This window comes from Aspergillus campestris, assembly GCF_002847485.1.
Source record: "Aspergillus campestris IBT 28561 chromosome Unknown P168scaffold_6, whole genome shotgun sequence".
Taxonomy (NCBI): Eukaryota; Fungi; Ascomycota; class Eurotiomycetes; order Eurotiales; family Aspergillaceae; genus Aspergillus; species Aspergillus campestris.
The window spans coordinates 175345-192512 of record NW_020194341.1 but is presented as its reverse complement, the minus strand read 5'-3'; the positions used below and the strand labels follow the sequence as shown (position 1 = coordinate 192512).

Below are 17168 nucleotides of genomic sequence, written 5' to 3'. Positions count from 1 at the left end.
CGCATCTAGTGATGTGTCCAGCGATCCGCCCATTGCTTACGGCCGGCAGATCGTCTACCTCCTCCAGTCAACGCTCAACGCCCGCCCATGACTTATCTCCCTCGCCCCCCAGCCGATCGGTCATCCCAACGAGTCTGGCCTCATCGAACGCAAGGACAACGCCCGGAACACAGAAACGCCCATGGATCTGCGTCTCCGGTGCTGAGTAAAACAGCAGCCTTGTGGCACCCGGGCGCAACAAGGCTTTTTGTTTCGTGTTCTGCTGCTTGGCTGGAAGCTGAGGGCTCGCTCAACGCTGCTCCAGGATTGGTCCATTCTGTCAGCTTCCCTGTCTCAGACCCCAGTTCTGAGCGCGTTTGGCGAATTATCGGTCGTTCCCCAGAACTGTGGCAAAAGTTTTAGGTATGTGTCTCTTTGCCCACTGAAACCAAACATCGTCAAAGCACGGAATACGCGCGTGATATGGTCCGTGAGTCATCCCAGACGCTCCGGAAGGGATACCTAGGCAGCAACACCTCTCCGCGATTTAGTTCGTCCTATCGCTAGCTGGATCTGGGACTGATCGAGACGTGTCTTTACGTTGTGGTCTGATCTACTCCGCAACCTCGGAGCCGAAGACCAACAGTCCGTTCGCTGTATCGGAGGTGCGGAGAGGCAGTATGTTTTCCAATACTACCACTATTATCAAAATTAGATAAATAATAGATGATTAAATAAGAGCCTTAGATGGCCCTATCGTGTTATATACATAAGCTCATACCAGCAACGTAACTTAATCTTGGACGCAGCATAATGCTGGTTTTGGCCTGGAAAATGTAGGAGAGTCAGTACAGCCTCTGATTGGCCCACGGGGGCAAAACCCACACGTGACTCCGGCCGCAATTTTCCCTCCCGAGCATCCATGACGGACCGGAAGGGACCAAATCTTGCGACATCGAGAAGCCATTGTCGGCACGCGCGTGGTTCAAAATGCAGAAAGTCATTCGAAGGACGGCCCTGGCTCGGAATCAAGCCCAACGGAAGGCGATCCGAGCCTCCAAGAATACCGAGCGTGAAGACCTCAAAGACTCCCTCAGACAGCGGTTTGCCTACAACCGGTTGGAGCTGGACAACGTCCGCGCCGAGAGAGAGCGACGCCGTGAGGACTGGATGCGAGGCCCCCTCGCCCCTCAGCGTGATGCCGGCTTCGATGGGAAGCAATTTGGGGCGCTCAGCCCCCAGGCGCTGAACCCGCCGGTTATCCCTAAGCACCTCCGCCGGAAATATGTCAACATCGCTGCTGGAGACCGGGTGTGTATCATCAAGGGTAGGGACCAGGGGAAGATCAACGAGGTGGTCCGGGTTGATGTTACCAATGAGACTGTCATGGTCAAGGATGTCAATATGGTACGGTATCCCCGATTGCGATCTACCTGGTGGCTCTACTGACAACTCTACGTCTACAGACCGACGTGCACTTCCCCAAATGGCTCAACGAGCAACACGGAAACAACAAACCCTACAACACGATGAACCTCCCGATCTCCATGGACAACGTCAAACTCGTCGTCGCCCTCGACGATCCCGCCACGGGCCAGACACGCGATGTCCTAGTCGAGCACGTCTACGGCGGAGAACCCTTCCTGGAGCGCGAACAGGGCACAGAAACCCCCCGACACACGCGGTACATCGCAGGAGAGAACATCGAGATCCCTTGGCCCCGCAGCGAGGCGCCGAAATTCAAGGACGAGGAGAGCGACACGCTCCGCATGGAGGTCGAGACGCCGAGCTGGCTGCCGTCGCTGCACAGCGCCCCGTTCCCGCCCAGCGTCCTGGACGAGCTCCGCAACAAGTTCTCGAAGTACCGCACGAGGCACGACCCCGAGTTCGTGGAGGCAAAGAAGATGGAGGACTACAGAAAGGAATATCTTCAAAGCAGGTCTTTGTTGACGCCCAAGGGTGAGCTCATAGCCATGCTCCAGGCGAAGAAACAGGCCCGCTTGGCTGCGAGACGGGATGCCAATGGGAATCTGATCATGGATGACCAGACGGCTGGGTTCGTTGAGAAATTCTTGCAGGAGCGCAAGTCCGCGTAGGTTAGCACCCGGTTGCGGTGTTGGGGAAATGGGTCTGCTGGGGAGATGGGTTCGAGCCAACTTTTCATTTGAATTTGTTCCGCGATGTTTGTTTTTTTTTCTGTATACAATTGTATCCTTGTAGCATAGATCATGACTGTATTAAGATCGATAAGATCAATAAGAATTATTCTCAGAATTGTTTGGGCTGCACTTTAGGTTGGAGGGTTTATTTCTTGATTTAGGCGCCTGCACCTTTATAAAACTGTGTAGGTAAACTAGAAAGGATAGTCAAGGCATTGATCCTCCAATACCAGACATTATCTACTTTATTGTATTTTTAATTGGATTTTCCAACACTGCCAGCCAGGCAGGCGAGCTGCGCAAACTCCCATCCCATCCCATCAGTTCCCGCACCCCAGATTTTCCTCCTTCCACCTCCCTCCTCCACTCCCCTCCCATCATTCTACTCGGGGTTTCTATTTTCTTTGTGTCTTTAATTCCTCTTCTTACTTGTTTTGAGTTGGCTTTCTCCCAATCCTCCCAGCATGGCATTCGCCACCATCAATTCATCCGCCGCGAACCGCCGCCATGTTCCCAACACCGTCATCCCCTCCATTGAAGACGCATTCGCCGCGGAACCGAACCTGAAGAAACGAGTCTACGATGCGATCGGTGCGTATACCTATCGAACAACACCCCATCAAAACGCGACAGCCGGATAAGACAACGGCCCTAATCTAACTTTCTTTCTCCCGTCCTACAGGCGCCACCCCACAGTATAAACCGCTCTTCGAAGACATTGCGCGATACACCTCCAGCCTGCAGGCCAGGACAGCGAGTGCGCCCATCGTCCAGCCCGTCATCGAGACAGCCGCCGCCGCCACCGACAGTCCCGCCGCGAAGAAACGGAAGCTACAGAATGGAGACGTTACGGGGACGGCTCAGTCTAGCGTGGATGTCAAGTCGTCGGCGCCGCTACAGTTCTACATGCAGGATGTGTCGTTCGCCATTCCGCAGCGCAAGAAGCTGACGCTGGAGATTACCGCCGGGAGCGGGATTCTTCGCGCTAGGAACCAGGCTTCGAAGGAGGTGGAGTTTGGAATTCCGATGCATAGGATTCGTGAGTTGCGCTTTTCTCTCTTTTTTTGGCTGGTCGCGGTGTGTGGTTACTGACGGTGTTGTTCTTTTTGTGTCGGACAGAACATGTAGTGTGTCTCCCTGTGCCTGAGAAGAATCAGCGACAATTCAACTTCTGCATCATCCCGCAAAACGGCGACGGTATCAACACGCCTCCGCAAGGGGAACTCGTTCCAGAATGCATGGTATTCACGGTCAACGACGGGCCCGCCAAAGCGGCGTTTACGGGCTCGGGGCAGCAGATCGGGAACGGCGAAGGCGAGACGGCGGAGAAGATGGTGCGACAGATACTGGATGAGCATCTGTCGCAGACAAAGGTCGTGCGTCCGGACGAGAGGGAGTTCGTCAGCGCCATGCCCGAGGCGCATCGGAAGGGAGAAAAGGCCTACCATGTTAAGGCCTTCCGCGGCAGTAAAGAAGGTAGGCTTATCCTCTTCCACTGGCGTGGTTGAGGATTGACTAACCGTATCAATCAGGTTATCTATTCCTCCTGCCAACAGGAATCATGTTCGGGTTCAAGAAGCCGCTGCTCTTCTTCGCCTTCGAGACCGTCGATTCGATATCCTATACGTCTGTCCTCCAGCGGACATTCAACCTAAACGTCATGGCCCGCCCCATCACAGGCGACGAACCGCTCGAGTTCGAGTTCTCCATGATCGACCAGGCCAACTTCAGCGGTATCGACGCCTATATCAGAAAGCACGGCCTGCAGGACGCCAGTCTCGCAGAGGCGCGCCGCGCCAAAAAATACAACGTCAACCCCAACAAGGCGGACGAAGAAGCCGTCAAGACAGAAGACGGCGCCGCAGAAGAAGAAGAAAGCGAGTTGCAGAAGGCACAGCGCGAGCTGGAGGACCAGGAGGACGAAGACGAGGAGGATTATGACCCTGGGAGCGAGTCCGATACCGACGGTAGCGGCTCCAGTAGTGATGATGACGACGATGATGAGGATGGTCAGGGTGAGGAGGACGACGACGACGACGAAGACGGCGATCCAGACCTTGTCACCAATGAACTTGGAAGCGAGGCTGAAGACGTCAAAGAGGAGCAGCTATGAGACGGTACTATATACATGTTCTGAAATCCATTCACGGCTACTGCCGATAGACTCGCTACAGTCAGAGTATATGTGTTTCTTCCAATTTCGACCAGTGCTTCTCTAACCTGCGCTACTGGGTCGTTTTTCGTGTGACATGCTCTGTCCCACGGTATATAAAAAGCGGTCGTCGCACGGAGTAACCTACCTTAACTGCTAAACTAGCGGCACTCGATGGCCTTGACCTTGATCCTACAGTAGCGGTAACGGTGTTAGCAATAGTCAAGCTAAGTACGCATGCCTCTTGATTGGAGCGGCATACTCGGCACCTGCATTCTATCTTTCGTGCTTCTTTCCATTGTGTGTGTAGTGTTGTAGGGTATCTAATGGTGTCATGCGTGTTTTGTTTGTTTATTATAATATTTTACTTTACCCTCTCTCTGTGTGTGTCTCGTTTTTTCAATCGCTCGGCATTTGGCATCTACAGGGGCAAGTGTCTATTTTACCGTGTGGTGGCCATTCAAATAGTGTTCCTCGATGGTGTTGCCAATGTATATATTTCCGAGCTATGAGCCAACAAACCAACTATGATATTAGACTAGACATCTACAATTGCATAGTTAACGGCACCTGTAGGCCGGGATTATCATTTATAGTACGCTCAATAACCTTTACAAAGGCTATATGTATGGGTGTATAAACCTCGCATGTTGCCATACATATACTGAGTACCCCTGAGGGTACTTGGGTAGCGTTGACAAGGGTAAGGCTACGTCTTCCATCATGTAGCAAAAGAAGCAGGCATCTTTCAACAACTGGTCCCTTAACTCAGTTGGTTAGAGTGTGGAGCTAATAACTCCAAAGTCGTGAGTTCGAGCCTCACAGGGACCACTTCTTTTTGCTTTTTGATTTTCTTTTCAGCTAGTCAACTAACTATCCATCAGCTGAGCTGATTAGATATTTTTTTAGGTTTATCTCGGCAATAGACGTCGGGATCCCAATGTCAACCAGCGCAAAAGAAAAGGCGGTGGCAACTAAGTCGCCCAATAAGCAGCAATGGATTGGAACTCTGCAGTTAGTTGAACTTACCAGTGGCCTCGGATACAGAGTAGTATAACGCTATGGATGCTCAGAAGTTTATTTATCTACTCTACTTGCCCTAATGCACTCCAGGTGGATTGCTACATGGTAATAGGTAATGTACTGTAGGTAGTATGTGTGTACCTGGCAGACGTGGCTGGTGCTCGTGGCACGTCATGTCATCAGCAGGAAACAAAAAGTAATCAGTAACCAACCACCAGATCAGGATCAGGATCAGGATCAGTATTTATTTGTTTCCCGCCACCTGATAAAGAAGAAGAAAAAATGGATATCCATTGAAAAGGGCAAAAAAGAAATGGTCCCTGTGAGGCTCGAACTCACGACTTTGGAGTTATTAGCTCCACACTCTAACCAACTGAGTTAAGGGACCAGTTGATGTATGATGGATGCTGTAGATGTATAAAGAATGGACCTGACGCTGTTGATTTTTTGAAAAAGATAACTGATTGAGTGTTAGCTGGTAGTACTTATAAAATCTCTGGAAGAGACTACCTCGAGCATCTCAAGTGACGACCTATGAGATCCCGTGTGTGACGAAAGAAGTTCAAGTCCCATTCAAACATAGGCCAAACTCTCGCCACGTTGGACGACAGAAAACCCTGTTCTCGCGGGGAACACACACTAGACAACTCAATTACAACCCAGGGGTGGACCGTCTGGCAGCCTTTCTCTGCTGCCACTACGGAGTACTTATGTAGGACTAACGCTGCCCGATTGACTATTCAAAAGGTTTAAACGAAATGATTTACCTGCAGTGCCATTATCAATCGGTGGTACGATGCATACCCCTCCTCGAGGCTTGAACTTTGACCCTCCCGCGCAAAAGGAGGAGCCATGCTTGGCTTTTACTCGACCGACACATCCACAACAGAGGCCCGAACGGCCGAAGCCGCAGTTCGGCTACCTCAGGTGGTGTAAGGTTAGGTAGGTAGTGTATCGATGGGGCGGCAGCTTCCCCTGAAATCGCCGCCATCAACGGTCCGCGATCGACCAATCGAGAGAATTGAAAGGTTGATACCGCCCTCCACCCCTGTTGAGTGATATCTAGGTGGGTATCATGACAGTTGCCTTTATTGTTATTACTATTGTCACGGCATACCGCGTAGTATCATACACAGCCAATACAATCGAGTCGATTAATTGACGCGCTATCAGACGATGAATGGCACATGTCACAGAACTGGGGCACACACACCGCCGGCAAGACGGAATCCATCGCCAGCATTGGGCGAAGGTTTTTTAGCCGCTGGATTGACAGCTAAGACGGCGGGTGGTTATTGGTCGTGGAGGAGCTTGCAGAGCGCAAATCATCGCTCGGCTGGATTGGCTCCCCTGTCGGTCTTTCGACCTAGGTGGATGGAGTATACCTAACGATACCGTTAAGGTCGTCGGCTGGAGACTCGTATTTTCCAATGGGGCTTTCGATTGTAATATACAGAGTTTAGGGCCTCCTATTAGGACTGCCCCGGCCTTTCCCCCGTACCTCTCTATAGTTAGTTATCCTGGGTAGTCTAGTATACTCCGCGTACCGGATACCCCGATCCACTTCAATAGATAGGGTTGTTAAATTACAATACCAGACCAGACCAAATTTACCCGTGGCTCATCCAGGCCAATAATAGAAACCACAGGGGGCAGCGCACCCTCCCAGTCATTAGGAGTCGGTTCTATTGAAACCGACAAAGGCAGAAATGATATCCTCGAGTAACCGTAGTAACACGATACGATCGTTGGCAGTATCAGTATGATGGCGATCCCTTACACATTGTGATTATCCACGGCAGAAACTCTCCAGACTCGAGATTGGCGTTTATGTATCGTCTCGATCACCAATTTGAAAGACAATTCACAGGGCCGTCTTGAACTTGCCGCTTAACAGCTCCGGCGCTAAGGAGGCGCCGCTAAAGCCAGGGAGGTTCAAGCGGTCCCTGTGGACGGCAGAATCCAGATTTCCGGTTTCTTTTTAAGTTTTGTTTCTTTTTTGTTTCTTGTTTTGGACTTTTTGTCATTAAGACGGGAATCTTCACTGAATCAATTCTTATGATTGAGATGTGAGATGGAAGAGGAGAAGATATGTTGATTGTAACTAGGTAGGTGTAGGGCCTACTCTGCTGGTGGTGGCTCTGGCTGGTCTCCTGATCAAAATAAATGACCCCGTATTGATACTGCTAATAATAAAACCATCCAATTAATACCAGTAATGTCCCATAGTGATAATGAACGGTGGTATACTATACCCACAATGGAATACCGAGTCGAGACCAAACTTACCGTACCGTTGAGACGGGATGCGACTGGAGTCTGGAACTGGAACTGGAACTGGAACTGGAACAATTGTCGACCAAGACTTGGAGATTGGATGTTGATAACTCGAGAGTGACTGAATGTTTGCATGTCATGGCAGAATCAGTAAATTGTCAACATCCATCCATTCTAGAACAAAGTGACTGTTGAGAACGGAAAGGACGGAGTGAAGTCTACTGCCACTACTAGTTAGTCGTCCGGCTAAGCCTAGAATACGGAGCCGACCAGTGACAGAGCCCGTTCGACCCTTTTCCTTTCGGGAATCATCATCCAATCTCTCCCTCTCCCTCTTTCTCCCTCTCTCTCTCTCTCTCTCTCTCTCTCTCTTCCTCTTTTCTCCCTTTCAGCTCCATCCAGTTTTTCCTTTTCCCTTTTCCCTTCTCTCTCCGCCTCATTTTTCCCTTTTCTCTCACTCGTCATTCAAGAGGTCCATGTCATTGGGGTGTATTCCTGGCTAGTCCACCACTCAACCTGACTACCTGATTACCCACTCCTCATCCATTCATCACCCCCATTTTTCCCTTCCCTTTCTCTCTCTCCCCATCCCCTCTCCCTCCCTTCGTGGTCCCCCCGTCTCAATCCAAACCGCTGCTGCTCAGTGCGTTCCATCGTACTGCCACGCAGTTGGTTAGCACCTGGGAGCAGGTTTTTCCTTTTTCTTCCTCTCCCCCCCTTTACTTTCTTCTTTTCCCTCTTCCCTTGGACCCTCTAATACCTGATTACCCTTCCTATCCTCACTGGATCTCGGAATTCATTCGGATCGGCCATCCACCTCCTTTACATCCAGTGTTCCCCGAATCTGTCAGCCTGCAGCCCCGACTGTCTGTACCCGGAAGAATTCGCTCTGTCGACGATTTCCAACTCCCCCCTCTCGAGGCTACTCGATATCTCAATCGGACCTGTGCGACTACACTAGTTGGCCGCCCGCAGGCTCCGTCCCGATCGCTCTTCTCGCCCCGTGACCCTGGAATTATTGGTTTCGTGAATGAATGGTCTCCCCTGGTAATTCAGCAGCCTTCTGTGAGACTCTCCGAACTCGAATCCAACTATACACATCGCCCACAGTTCTTTTTCGCTGACCGTGCCAACCTCTCTAGGCTAGCCTTGCACGCGCGAAGCCGTTGATCGAGTCGCCCGACCCATTGTCCCATTCAAAAACCTGACTGATCAACCCCTGCCTCTCGTCTTGCGACCATGGCTTCTTCATCGTCTAATGTGGTGGGTGTCCACTACCGAGTGGGAAAGAAAATTGGAGAGGGTTCGTTTGGTGTGATCTTTGAGGGAACAAACCTCTTGAACAATCAACAGGTTGCTATTAAATTTGTGCGTTGGCCTGACCCGAATGATTGTGGCCGTGGGCGATGTTAACGGAACTAGGAACCGAGGAAGAGCGATGCCCCGCAACTTCGCGATGAATATCGGACCTATAAGATCTTAGTCGGGTGTCCTGGGATTCCCAACGTCTACTACTTTGGCCAGGAGGGCTTGCACAACATCCTTGTCATTGATCTCCTCGGCCCTAGTCTCGAGGACCTCTTTGACCACTGCAACCGGAGGTTCTCGGTCAAGACCGTCGTCATGGTCGCCAAGCAGATGGTGAGATTCACCCCGTCGTATCTGAGGAAAGGAAAGAAACCCCGTCTAACGTTCCCATAGCTGTCCCGAGTCCAGACGATCCATGAGAAGAACCTCATCTACCGGGATATCAAACCCGACAACTTCCTCATCGGCCGCCCCAACACCAAGACCGCCAATGTCATCCACGTGGTCGATTTCGGCATGGCCAAGCAATACCGTGACCCCAAGACCAAGCAGCATATCCCCTACCGCGAGCGGAAGTCGCTGTCCGGTACAGCGCGCTACATGAGTATCAACACCCATCTGGGACGGGAACAGTCGCGAAGGGACGATCTGGAGGCTCTGGGGCACGTGTTCCTTTACTTCCTACGGGGAGGCCTTCCGTGGCAGGGACTCAAAGCCGCCACCAACAAGCAAAAGTATGAGAAAATTGGGGAGAAGAAGCAAACGACGGTTATCAAGGATCTGTGCGAGGGATACCCAGGTACTTCACACCCCCCTCCACCCGACTGGTAGTTTCAGGCAGCACTAATCAACTAGGCATAGAAGAATTCACCAAATACCTGACTTACGTCCGCAACCTCGGTTTCGAAGATACCCCGGACTACGACTACCTGAAGGACCTGCTCTCGCAGGCTCTTAAGAGTGCAGGCGAGGTTGAAGACGGCGAATACGACTGGATGAAACTGAACAATGGCCGGGGATGGGAATACAAATCGTACTCGTCCCAGCAGCATCACAACGCTCTCCCCAACTCCTCTGCCCGGGAGCTCCACGCTCAGCAGCTCCGGATGAGTCAGAGGCCCGGTGTGACGGAGGCTCGTTTAAACGCCGCGCAGCCCCCGCCCCCTTCTCCGGCGAAGCCCGGAGCGGGGAAGGCGCGCGAGCGGCCAAACGTCTCAGGCGGGATGCCACAGAAGCGCCAGAGCGGGGGGATGGATGCGGCGACGCCGGCCGCGTCGACCCAGGCCCAGTTCCAGAACTCGAACGCCAACATTCCGGGTCACCTGGGGAGCCCCGCCAATCCGAACAAGGCCAACCAGCAAGCCCAGGGCCCGCAGGGGAGCAACGAACCGCAGCCCACTCTCGTCCAGAAAGTGATGAAGGCCCTCTGCTGCGGTAGGTGACCTTCTCGATGACGCCCGAGTGCCTTGGCTTCTTGCTCATCCTAGCGTCCAGGTTGACACCAGGCTGAGCATTGAGTCATGTAATTCTACGTAATCTTGGTCACGTTGGCTTCCAACTTCCTTTCTTTTGTTCTCGTCATCACCTTTTGGGGAGTGTTGAAATGTGACTTGCCATTATACCTGTCACCTGGGTCTCCTGTTTTGTTGGATTGGGCTTCTGGCTTTGCGGATGCCACCGGCCGATGAGGCGGTAGGACAGGGTCTTACCCCTGATTTTCTTGTCTGTTTGACGGTCTGTGGTTGGCAACGGTGTCACCGGCCACCTCCGCTGTCACCTGGTTCAAACGCAAGTCCGATGCGGAATGGGATCAGTGTTCCCTTGAGAACGGCCCCCACTTAATGTCCCCATACCCTATACTTCTCACCACATCACACTCGTCATCTCTCACTCTTTTATGGTGCTACGGTCGGAACGGCGAACTTGATTTTCTTCTTTCTGTTTTTTTTTGCCCTCTGCTTCTCACCCGAACCTGCATTCCCGGCATGAGCCTTTTAATACTAGATTTTCTTCTCGCCTCGTTTGATTGCATGGTCATTGTCATGATCTATCGGCTCGATTATTCCTTTTCTTACACTCCCATTCTCTCGACAATATTGGTCCTCTGTGTGAACATTGACGTTTATGGAGATGTGTTTCTGGCAGACTGAGACGACGACCTATCCCGTCAAGAGTCTTCTGACGGGTTTCATGGAACATGCTTAGCCGTTTGCACAGGATGGCGCATGACCTTTGCAGATTCCTTTCCTCACTCCACCGCCTGTGTCTTATCTGCTGTGGAACCGTGTCTCATGGGTTGGGTCTGCATGTCTGGGTGTTTGACGTCGGATATCCACAGAGTAAAGCCCCCGACCCCCTTACTTCTCGCCACCGTGAGACTCCGGTTGGCACACGTGTGTTCTGGCTTTGATTGTCGCGGACCGATGCAGGATGTCGACAGGCGCAGGGCCTCGACAGAGACAATGTTTCATATACGTTCCGTTTTGCCGGTTGAATCTAGTGTTGCCTGTTCTGTTTATATGTGTTTTAGCAGCGGGTTGTTATGGGTTAAGATAGCATTTTCGATGCCTTTTTTATTTCTCAGCTTTATTTTTCTATTTTTACTTCTCTTATCTTTATTCTCTTTTCTATTTCCCCTTGCAGCTTTTTTCTTCGTTTTCATCTGCTTTGCTTTCTTTCTGTTGCATTTGCATCTTGGATTGACTGTGCCAATGACCGATAGGTTTAAGCACATCAATGAATGGCGTAAATTATACAGAGCAGCACGTTTGGTTTCTGAATTCAACCTAGCCGGCGATGTTTTATATGTAATCAATAGACGAGATATTCCTCCAACTACCGAGTAATCAGCGTAGATGGATAACGAGGCTGGCAGCGTAGACTGTATACACCGTTCAATCAAGTACCGCATAGACTACAAACAGTAGACACCAACTTCTCGTCTACCTTCTGCAGTAGTTGAGGATATCATATTCTGGAGAATGTCAGTCATGTCTGACATAGATACATTTTGTCTTGGTTTACATATCTTTGGAACCATTGGCAGAGAATTGGGCTGTTGGGACATTAGGGCATGAGGTACATACTTACTGTCTTGGATCGGTCTGTACTGTCTAGACTTGTATGTCTGCCGTTGTGACTCCTGGTCTTACATACTACCACTCACTGCCTACTACTCATCTAGGAGTAGGTATGTGTCCCGACTACCTGGTATTCCCCGTGGTAACTACTGCCTGCATATTCAACTACCTAGATATAACTAGAGCACGCAGCAGTAGGTAGCTGGTACCTTTGTCTTTCCCCCCCCTCACAATGGAGTACCTACCTACCTACCTACCTACCTACCTACCCACCTAATACAATACAGATCTAGATTGAAAGTACCACTATTTGACTTCAACCTGCCACATCAAGAGACATACCCAACAAACACAAGTATAGATTCATGTTCATACAGGAGTTAGTTGAATCATGACAACCAACAAACAGACAATCTCCAAAAAGCTTATTCGAATCACTTGAAGAAAACTGGTTAGACTGACTTGGCCTAAGCGATGGTGGAAAGGGGGCGCTAAGGACGCAGACGCAGGGGAAGTAGCTGAGGTATTGACTTTATACCTACCTACCTTGGTAGTAGCTGGTCGTAGCCTGACCTTATCCTTATTTTGTTCGTCTACTTTGGACGGGGGTATAACTGGGGTATAAACATGCTAGCTTGGCTTGGCTTGGCTTGTTTTTCTTCTTCTTCATTATCTTCGTTCTGGAGTGCTGTCTTCCGGTATATACTTAGGTAGGGAGTAAGTATGTATCAAGTACCCAGCCAACTAGTTACCTACCCATGAAATATACCCGTAAGTTCATAATGCCATCCAATATACATAATATAGTCTACTCCGTACTCCGCACTACTCAGCAAGGTATATATATACCTACCTTGTATATAAAAGAATAACTATCCAACTATACAGAGTATAACAACTGCATAACTAACAATCTACAGCACCATGTTCTGCAGACTCCGAGCCAGGGCCGGGGACCGACTTGGTCGGCTTGGCATGCGAGCTACAGCATATGTAGTAAGTTATAATACGCAATCCTCAACCCGGGGGAAGGCTTCTTCGCACTGTCCACCCGATCAGACAGTTGAACCCTGTTTAGACTTGAGATACTTCGTTGGTTGGATAAATGGATGGATGGATGGATAGAATGGAATTAAAATGTGTGTATGCAATGATGTCGTCATTTGCAAGGTGGGGGTTAGGTAACCGGTTTGTCTGTCTAGTTCCTGAGAGAATCACAATAGGCTACTGGGAGGAGGGTAGGCTACTGTGGGTTCCTTCTAAGTATGGACTACGGACTAGAAAAAAAGGAACTTGAAATCCGAGGAACAGAATTGGAGCGGATTGACCTTGCCACTACCGGGTAAAGTGAAACGGTCGATCAGGGGATTTGCGCTGTTAGTCACTTACTGACTAGTAGTTGGTTAGCGAATGGGGGCCTTGTTTTACGAGGAACTACGGATGTGATTGATCGCTGTGTTGGGCGAGGCTGGGGGTAATAGGCTGGAGGATCGTAGGTTGGAGGGTGAGATGAGGTGAGGATGGAAAATGGAAAGACAGTCCCACTGGTGATAGTGGATTGTATTTCTGTCGTTATCAAGGAATAACATCACATGGTGGACAGAGTTTTACTTTCTTTTCTTTAAGGCACGCCTGGACCATTTGATCTGGATATTCAGTACTAAGTATCTAAAGAAGGATGATAATATGATATCATATAATATAAACAAGCATAGGATACTAAATCCACCATCAATAGGCGACTTCCGTCTGGCTCTTCCTCTTCCTCTTCTCTTCTCTTCCAACCCGAGCGGCTGAGTCTCAGTCTGACCCTACCCTCAGAACCATCCCCTGAGTCCCGCGTCCCCTGTGGAGAACCAGGCGCGTGTGTGTATGTGTGAGTGGGCCTCAGCCAAGTCTAGAACAGAAAGGCAGGCGCATAACTTGGAAAAAAAAAAAAACAGCCGGGAGAAAAAGAAACCGGTGTTCTACTAGTGCACGATAGTCCGATAATAGCCCGGGTATCGTCGGTCGTGAGGTCGATGTGATTGATTCATTCCTTGAGAAGGGTATCCACTTCTGGGGGAGCGTACATGCTAAATCATCACCTGGATGGAGTCGAGTGGACTGCACTACGGAGGACTCGACTCGACTCGACGGCTGTGGTGGATTTGGTTAGTACTTACGGGCTACGGGCTAGAGTTACAGTGTGGGATGGAGTTTGATGGCGAGCAACACCCTCATGGCAGCGTTGCGTTGCCAAGAGAATGGTTAGATGGGATTTGTCGTTGGCTTGGATTTCCTCCCCGGCGCTGTACGCACAGATCACTCACTCACTCACCCACTCATTCGTTTAGGTAGTTAAACCCTGAGGCCGAGTTCACGCCAGAGATCCTAATCCTATCCTGGCCTGTTGCACGGAAGGGCGCCAAAGCCTCGCCAAGGACGGAGAAATTGTGGATCTTTCCTTCTTTCTTTCTTTGTTGATGTTGCTCCGGTGGTTTCGGATTGACTTGCCTAGTGTAAGTATTTAGGGCGTTGCGGGCGCGCGCCTAAGTGTTTTGTGCTAGTGGTGGTGGTGGTGGTGGTGCATTGTACATGGAATATGCAACTGTAGGCGATGGTAGTTGACCTGTTGGATGTTGTTGGATGAACGTGGCCTGGCGGTTGGCTTGTTGCTTGGACTATGACACGTGGGTCTGCTTTGCCGTTGTAACTGTCTGCTGTCTGGACTGTCTTTATCTCTGGGTAGGGTACTAGGTAGTAGGTGTCTGTCACAGTTTGTAACTCGTGGTCCAATGGCTCATAGCTGGTTGGGCACCACTGTCATGGTATTCCATAGTACTCCGTATATAGTAACCACATATTATGGACAATGGAAACCATATCAAATGATGTGAAACGTCACGTCACCCGATCCCTGACCCGTGGAACAAGCGACAACCCGACCGACAGTTAGACAGTGACACAATTCCCGAAAATTCCAGGAAGTGGGCAGTTATCATATCAGGGCCATCGGGTGGAGATGGCGAGATAGACGGAGATAGATAGATAATGAAAGGCGCCGGGATAGGACGTGCCCGACGATCGATCGCTCAATCGATTTCTCGGTGTGGACTGTGGATTGTGGATTGTGGATTGTGGACACTTGGGCGTGCATGGACTGGACTCGATCATGTTGTGTGACTTGAAGATTTTTCTCTCTCTTTCTTTTATTTATATTATGTTTGATTTATTTCGGTGAGATTGAATCGGCTCGGGAGGGATAGGGTGGTACTGGGAGGGGGACTGGGACTGTTCCTTCGCCGACCGGTGGAGTGGCGAGTGAGACGATGATACTATATTATACTCCGTATATACTATACTATAATATAATATAATATCGTCTCGGCCGGAAATGATCAGATCAGATTGTGTGATTCGGAAGGTCCAAATGGACCTCCGAATCCTTTGTCGGGTAGAGAAGCTTCCATTTCGGTTCTAGAAGGCGCTGGGCGCTTATTTGCCTGCTTCTGTCTGGGATAATTGCTCGGGTTGATCAGGGAGCGGCGCGGGCTGGTTATTTTTGGGGCTGGAAATCCTGCGGCTGGATTCACTATTTGTTTGATATTTGTCATTTGGCGCGTGGGTTTACGCCACTTTGCCTGGTACCTAGGGTGGAAGGGAAGCTCTTCTCCTCTATCGAGGAGGGTACTGTTATACTTGATAGTTGGGATAGTTGGATCTACAGAATTTCAGGTACCGGAACCAGAACCAGACTCAACCCAACCTCAAACATGGAAAGGAAGACCAAGCGATGACGTTGATCAACTTTGCCGCCTGCATCACCCATCCCAGCAATCATAACGAAGAATCTGTCGACCGGGGGGGAAGAACAGTAGGTGGAGATCTTGTACGCCTCCCTCGAGTCTTCGCCTGTCGTGTTACGTGCTTCCCCCAGGATTTTTTCTCGGCGAGGGGGGACAGCAGGAGGACCGACAGGAAGACCGACAGGGAGAAGATGCCAATATATGGCTCATTCCGGACGGTTGGGTTGCACAAGGATCGGAGCAGGAGCTGTGTTCATGACATGGTACGGAGGATGCCGATAGTATCTCTCAATATTAAGAAATTCAGCCACGTAGTCAATTATCATTATATTATATTCAGTAGTATCATTATCATTATCATTATATTATTATTCTTATATTACTAAGGTGGATGGAACTCCCGACACGACCAAGAATGACAGAATGATTCATTCTTTGAAAATTCTTCCCGCCTTCCTTGACATTCTGGAATCCCCACTTAATCTTTTTATTATGATGATGATTTATTCCTTTGACAAATCATCCGGAAACAGGTTGATGATGAATCTCTACGCCCTGATCCTGATCATGATATGATATGAGATGATATGATATCCACCGACTACTGCAGCCCTTGCAGATAAAAATGGGGAATCGTATGTGTCGACAGGGGGGAAACCACGCCATCCATCGTAACAAATTACGTATGATGCACCTCGTATTTTATCATTCTTCTCCTTATTAGTCTCCTCATTATTATTCTTCTTTCTTTGTTCTCTGCATACCCAGGAGGATGGTTCTCGTATTTCTTCACTATTATCGATCAATTAATTATATAATTATATAAATCAAATAAAAGAATGATATCTCCTTACTCGGACATGCTACTCCTCTGCCTACGGAGTGGATCCTGCACAGCCTTGACCTCTCTTGGCATCCTTGCAGATCCAGCCTGGTCTCCACTGACAACGCCTGCTTCTCTTTCCAACCTACCTATGAGACCCGTCGCATTCTTCCTGTGCTTGGGATTGGACCTGACCCACTTGGCCTTGGACCTACTAGGTAACCTCCCTGGTTGCCCAAGGAAAGGAAAAAGAAAAAGGGAAAAAAAAAAAAAGAAAAGCAAACACTTCTTCTGGGGAAATGCACGGTTAGGCGCACACACCAGAGTTAACAAAGAAACCAGTGTATAATTGTTCGGCCGGTTCGTTCTTTTCTCATTGATCATCCGATTCTTGCTTCGATCTGTCTGGCTTGGACAAGCAGTTGCCCAACCTTGACCTTGCCACTGGCGGATCCTCATGATTATTATGATATTTATTCATTAGATGATAATTCATCTCATGATTATTATGCAAAGAAGACGGGAAGAATAAAAGAATAAAAGAATAAAAGAATAAAAGAATAGAGAAAGAAAGATCAG

The 17168-nt window shown here is 49.6% G+C and overlaps 5 protein-coding genes and 2 non-coding genes across 7 annotated transcripts; 5 read left to right on the top strand and 2 right to left on the bottom strand.

Annotated features, from left to right (window-relative positions):
* The first annotated feature begins 808 nt into the window (after positions 1-808).
* On the top strand, positions 809-2218 carry P168DRAFT_252818 (mitochondrial 54S ribosomal protein uL24m). The gene is made up of 2 exons (XM_024834350.1): positions 809-1386; positions 1446-2218. The coding sequence occupies exons 1-2, from the start codon at positions 970-972 to the stop codon at positions 2073-2075; spliced, it is 1047 nt and encodes a 348-aa protein (XP_024692644.1). The 5' UTR covers positions 809-969; the 3' UTR covers positions 2076-2218.
* A 239-nt stretch (positions 2219-2457) lies between these two features.
* Positions 2458-4308, top strand: rtt106 (putative negative regulator of DNA transposition (Rtt106)). Its single transcript, XM_024839421.1, has 4 exons — positions 2458-2729; positions 2821-3177; positions 3258-3614; positions 3671-4308. Exons 1-4 carry the CDS (start codon positions 2603-2605, stop codon positions 4249-4251), a joined length of 1422 nt encoding a protein of 473 aa, XP_024692643.1. The 5' UTR covers positions 2458-2602; the 3' UTR covers positions 4252-4308.
* A 739-nt stretch (positions 4309-5047) lies between these two features.
* On the top strand, positions 5048-5121 carry P168DRAFT_t105. The gene has a single exon. It is a non-coding gene; the product is annotated as a tRNA-Ile (tRNA).
* A 506-nt stretch (positions 5122-5627) lies between these two features.
* Positions 5628-5701, bottom strand: P168DRAFT_t94. The gene has a single exon. It is a non-coding gene; the product is annotated as a tRNA-Ile (tRNA).
* A 3128-nt stretch (positions 5702-8829) lies between these two features.
* On the top strand, positions 8830-10340 carry P168DRAFT_318397 (casein kinase I; the record flags this gene model as incomplete). The annotated part of the gene is made up of 4 exons (XM_024840196.1): positions 8830-8958; positions 9013-9231; positions 9292-9697; positions 9754-10340. The coding sequence occupies 4 exons, from the start codon at positions 8830-8832 to the stop codon at positions 10338-10340; spliced, it is 1341 nt and encodes a 446-aa protein (XP_024692642.1).
* A 592-nt stretch (positions 10341-10932) lies between these two features.
* On the top strand, positions 10933-11880 carry P168DRAFT_151151 (uncharacterized protein). The gene has a single exon (XM_024832801.1). It carries the CDS (start codon positions 11124-11126, stop codon positions 11742-11744), a length of 621 nt encoding a protein of 206 aa, XP_024692641.1. The 5' UTR covers positions 10933-11123; the 3' UTR covers positions 11745-11880.
* Positions 11881-16233: 4353 nt separating this feature from the next.
* P168DRAFT_150996 (uncharacterized protein) lies at positions 16234-17138 on the bottom strand. The gene is made up of 2 exons (XM_024832800.1): positions 16621-17138; positions 16234-16558 (listed from the first exon to the last, which is right to left on the bottom strand). The coding sequence occupies exons 1-2, from the start codon at positions 17046-17048 to the stop codon at positions 16315-16317; spliced, it is 672 nt and encodes a 223-aa protein (XP_024692640.1). The 5' UTR covers positions 17049-17138; the 3' UTR covers positions 16234-16314.
* Between the last annotated feature and the right edge of the window lie 30 nt (positions 17139-17168).

Coding starts and splice junctions, on each gene's coding strand:
- rtt106 (XM_024839421.1), top strand. CDS start 2,603: ATGGCATTCGCCACCATCAATTCATCCGCCGCGAACCGCCGCCATGTT. Junction 3,178..3,257: donor AATTCCGATGCATAGGATTC/GTGAGTTGCGCT, acceptor TGTGTCGGACAG/AACATGTAGTGTGTCTCCCT. Junction 3,615..3,670: donor CTTCCGCGGCAGTAAAGAAG/GTAGGCTTATCC, acceptor CGTATCAATCAG/GTTATCTATTCCTCCTGCCA.
- P168DRAFT_252818 (XM_024834350.1), top strand. CDS start 970: ATGCAGAAAGTCATTCGAAGGACGGCCCTGGCTCGGAATCAAGCCCAA. Junction 1,387..1,445: donor TGGTCAAGGATGTCAATATG/GTACGGTATCCC, acceptor CTACGTCTACAG/ACCGACGTGCACTTCCCCAA.
- P168DRAFT_151151 (XM_024832801.1), top strand. CDS start 11,124: ATGACCTTTGCAGATTCCTTTCCTCACTCCACCGCCTGTGTCTTATCT.
- P168DRAFT_150996 (XM_024832800.1), bottom strand. CDS start 17,048: ATGAGGATCCGCCAGTGGCAAGGTCAAGGTTGGGCAACTGCTTGTCCA. Junction 16,559..16,620: donor CAGAGGAGTAGCATGTCCGA/GTAAGGAGATAT, acceptor GATCGATAATAG/TGAAGAAATACGAGAACCAT.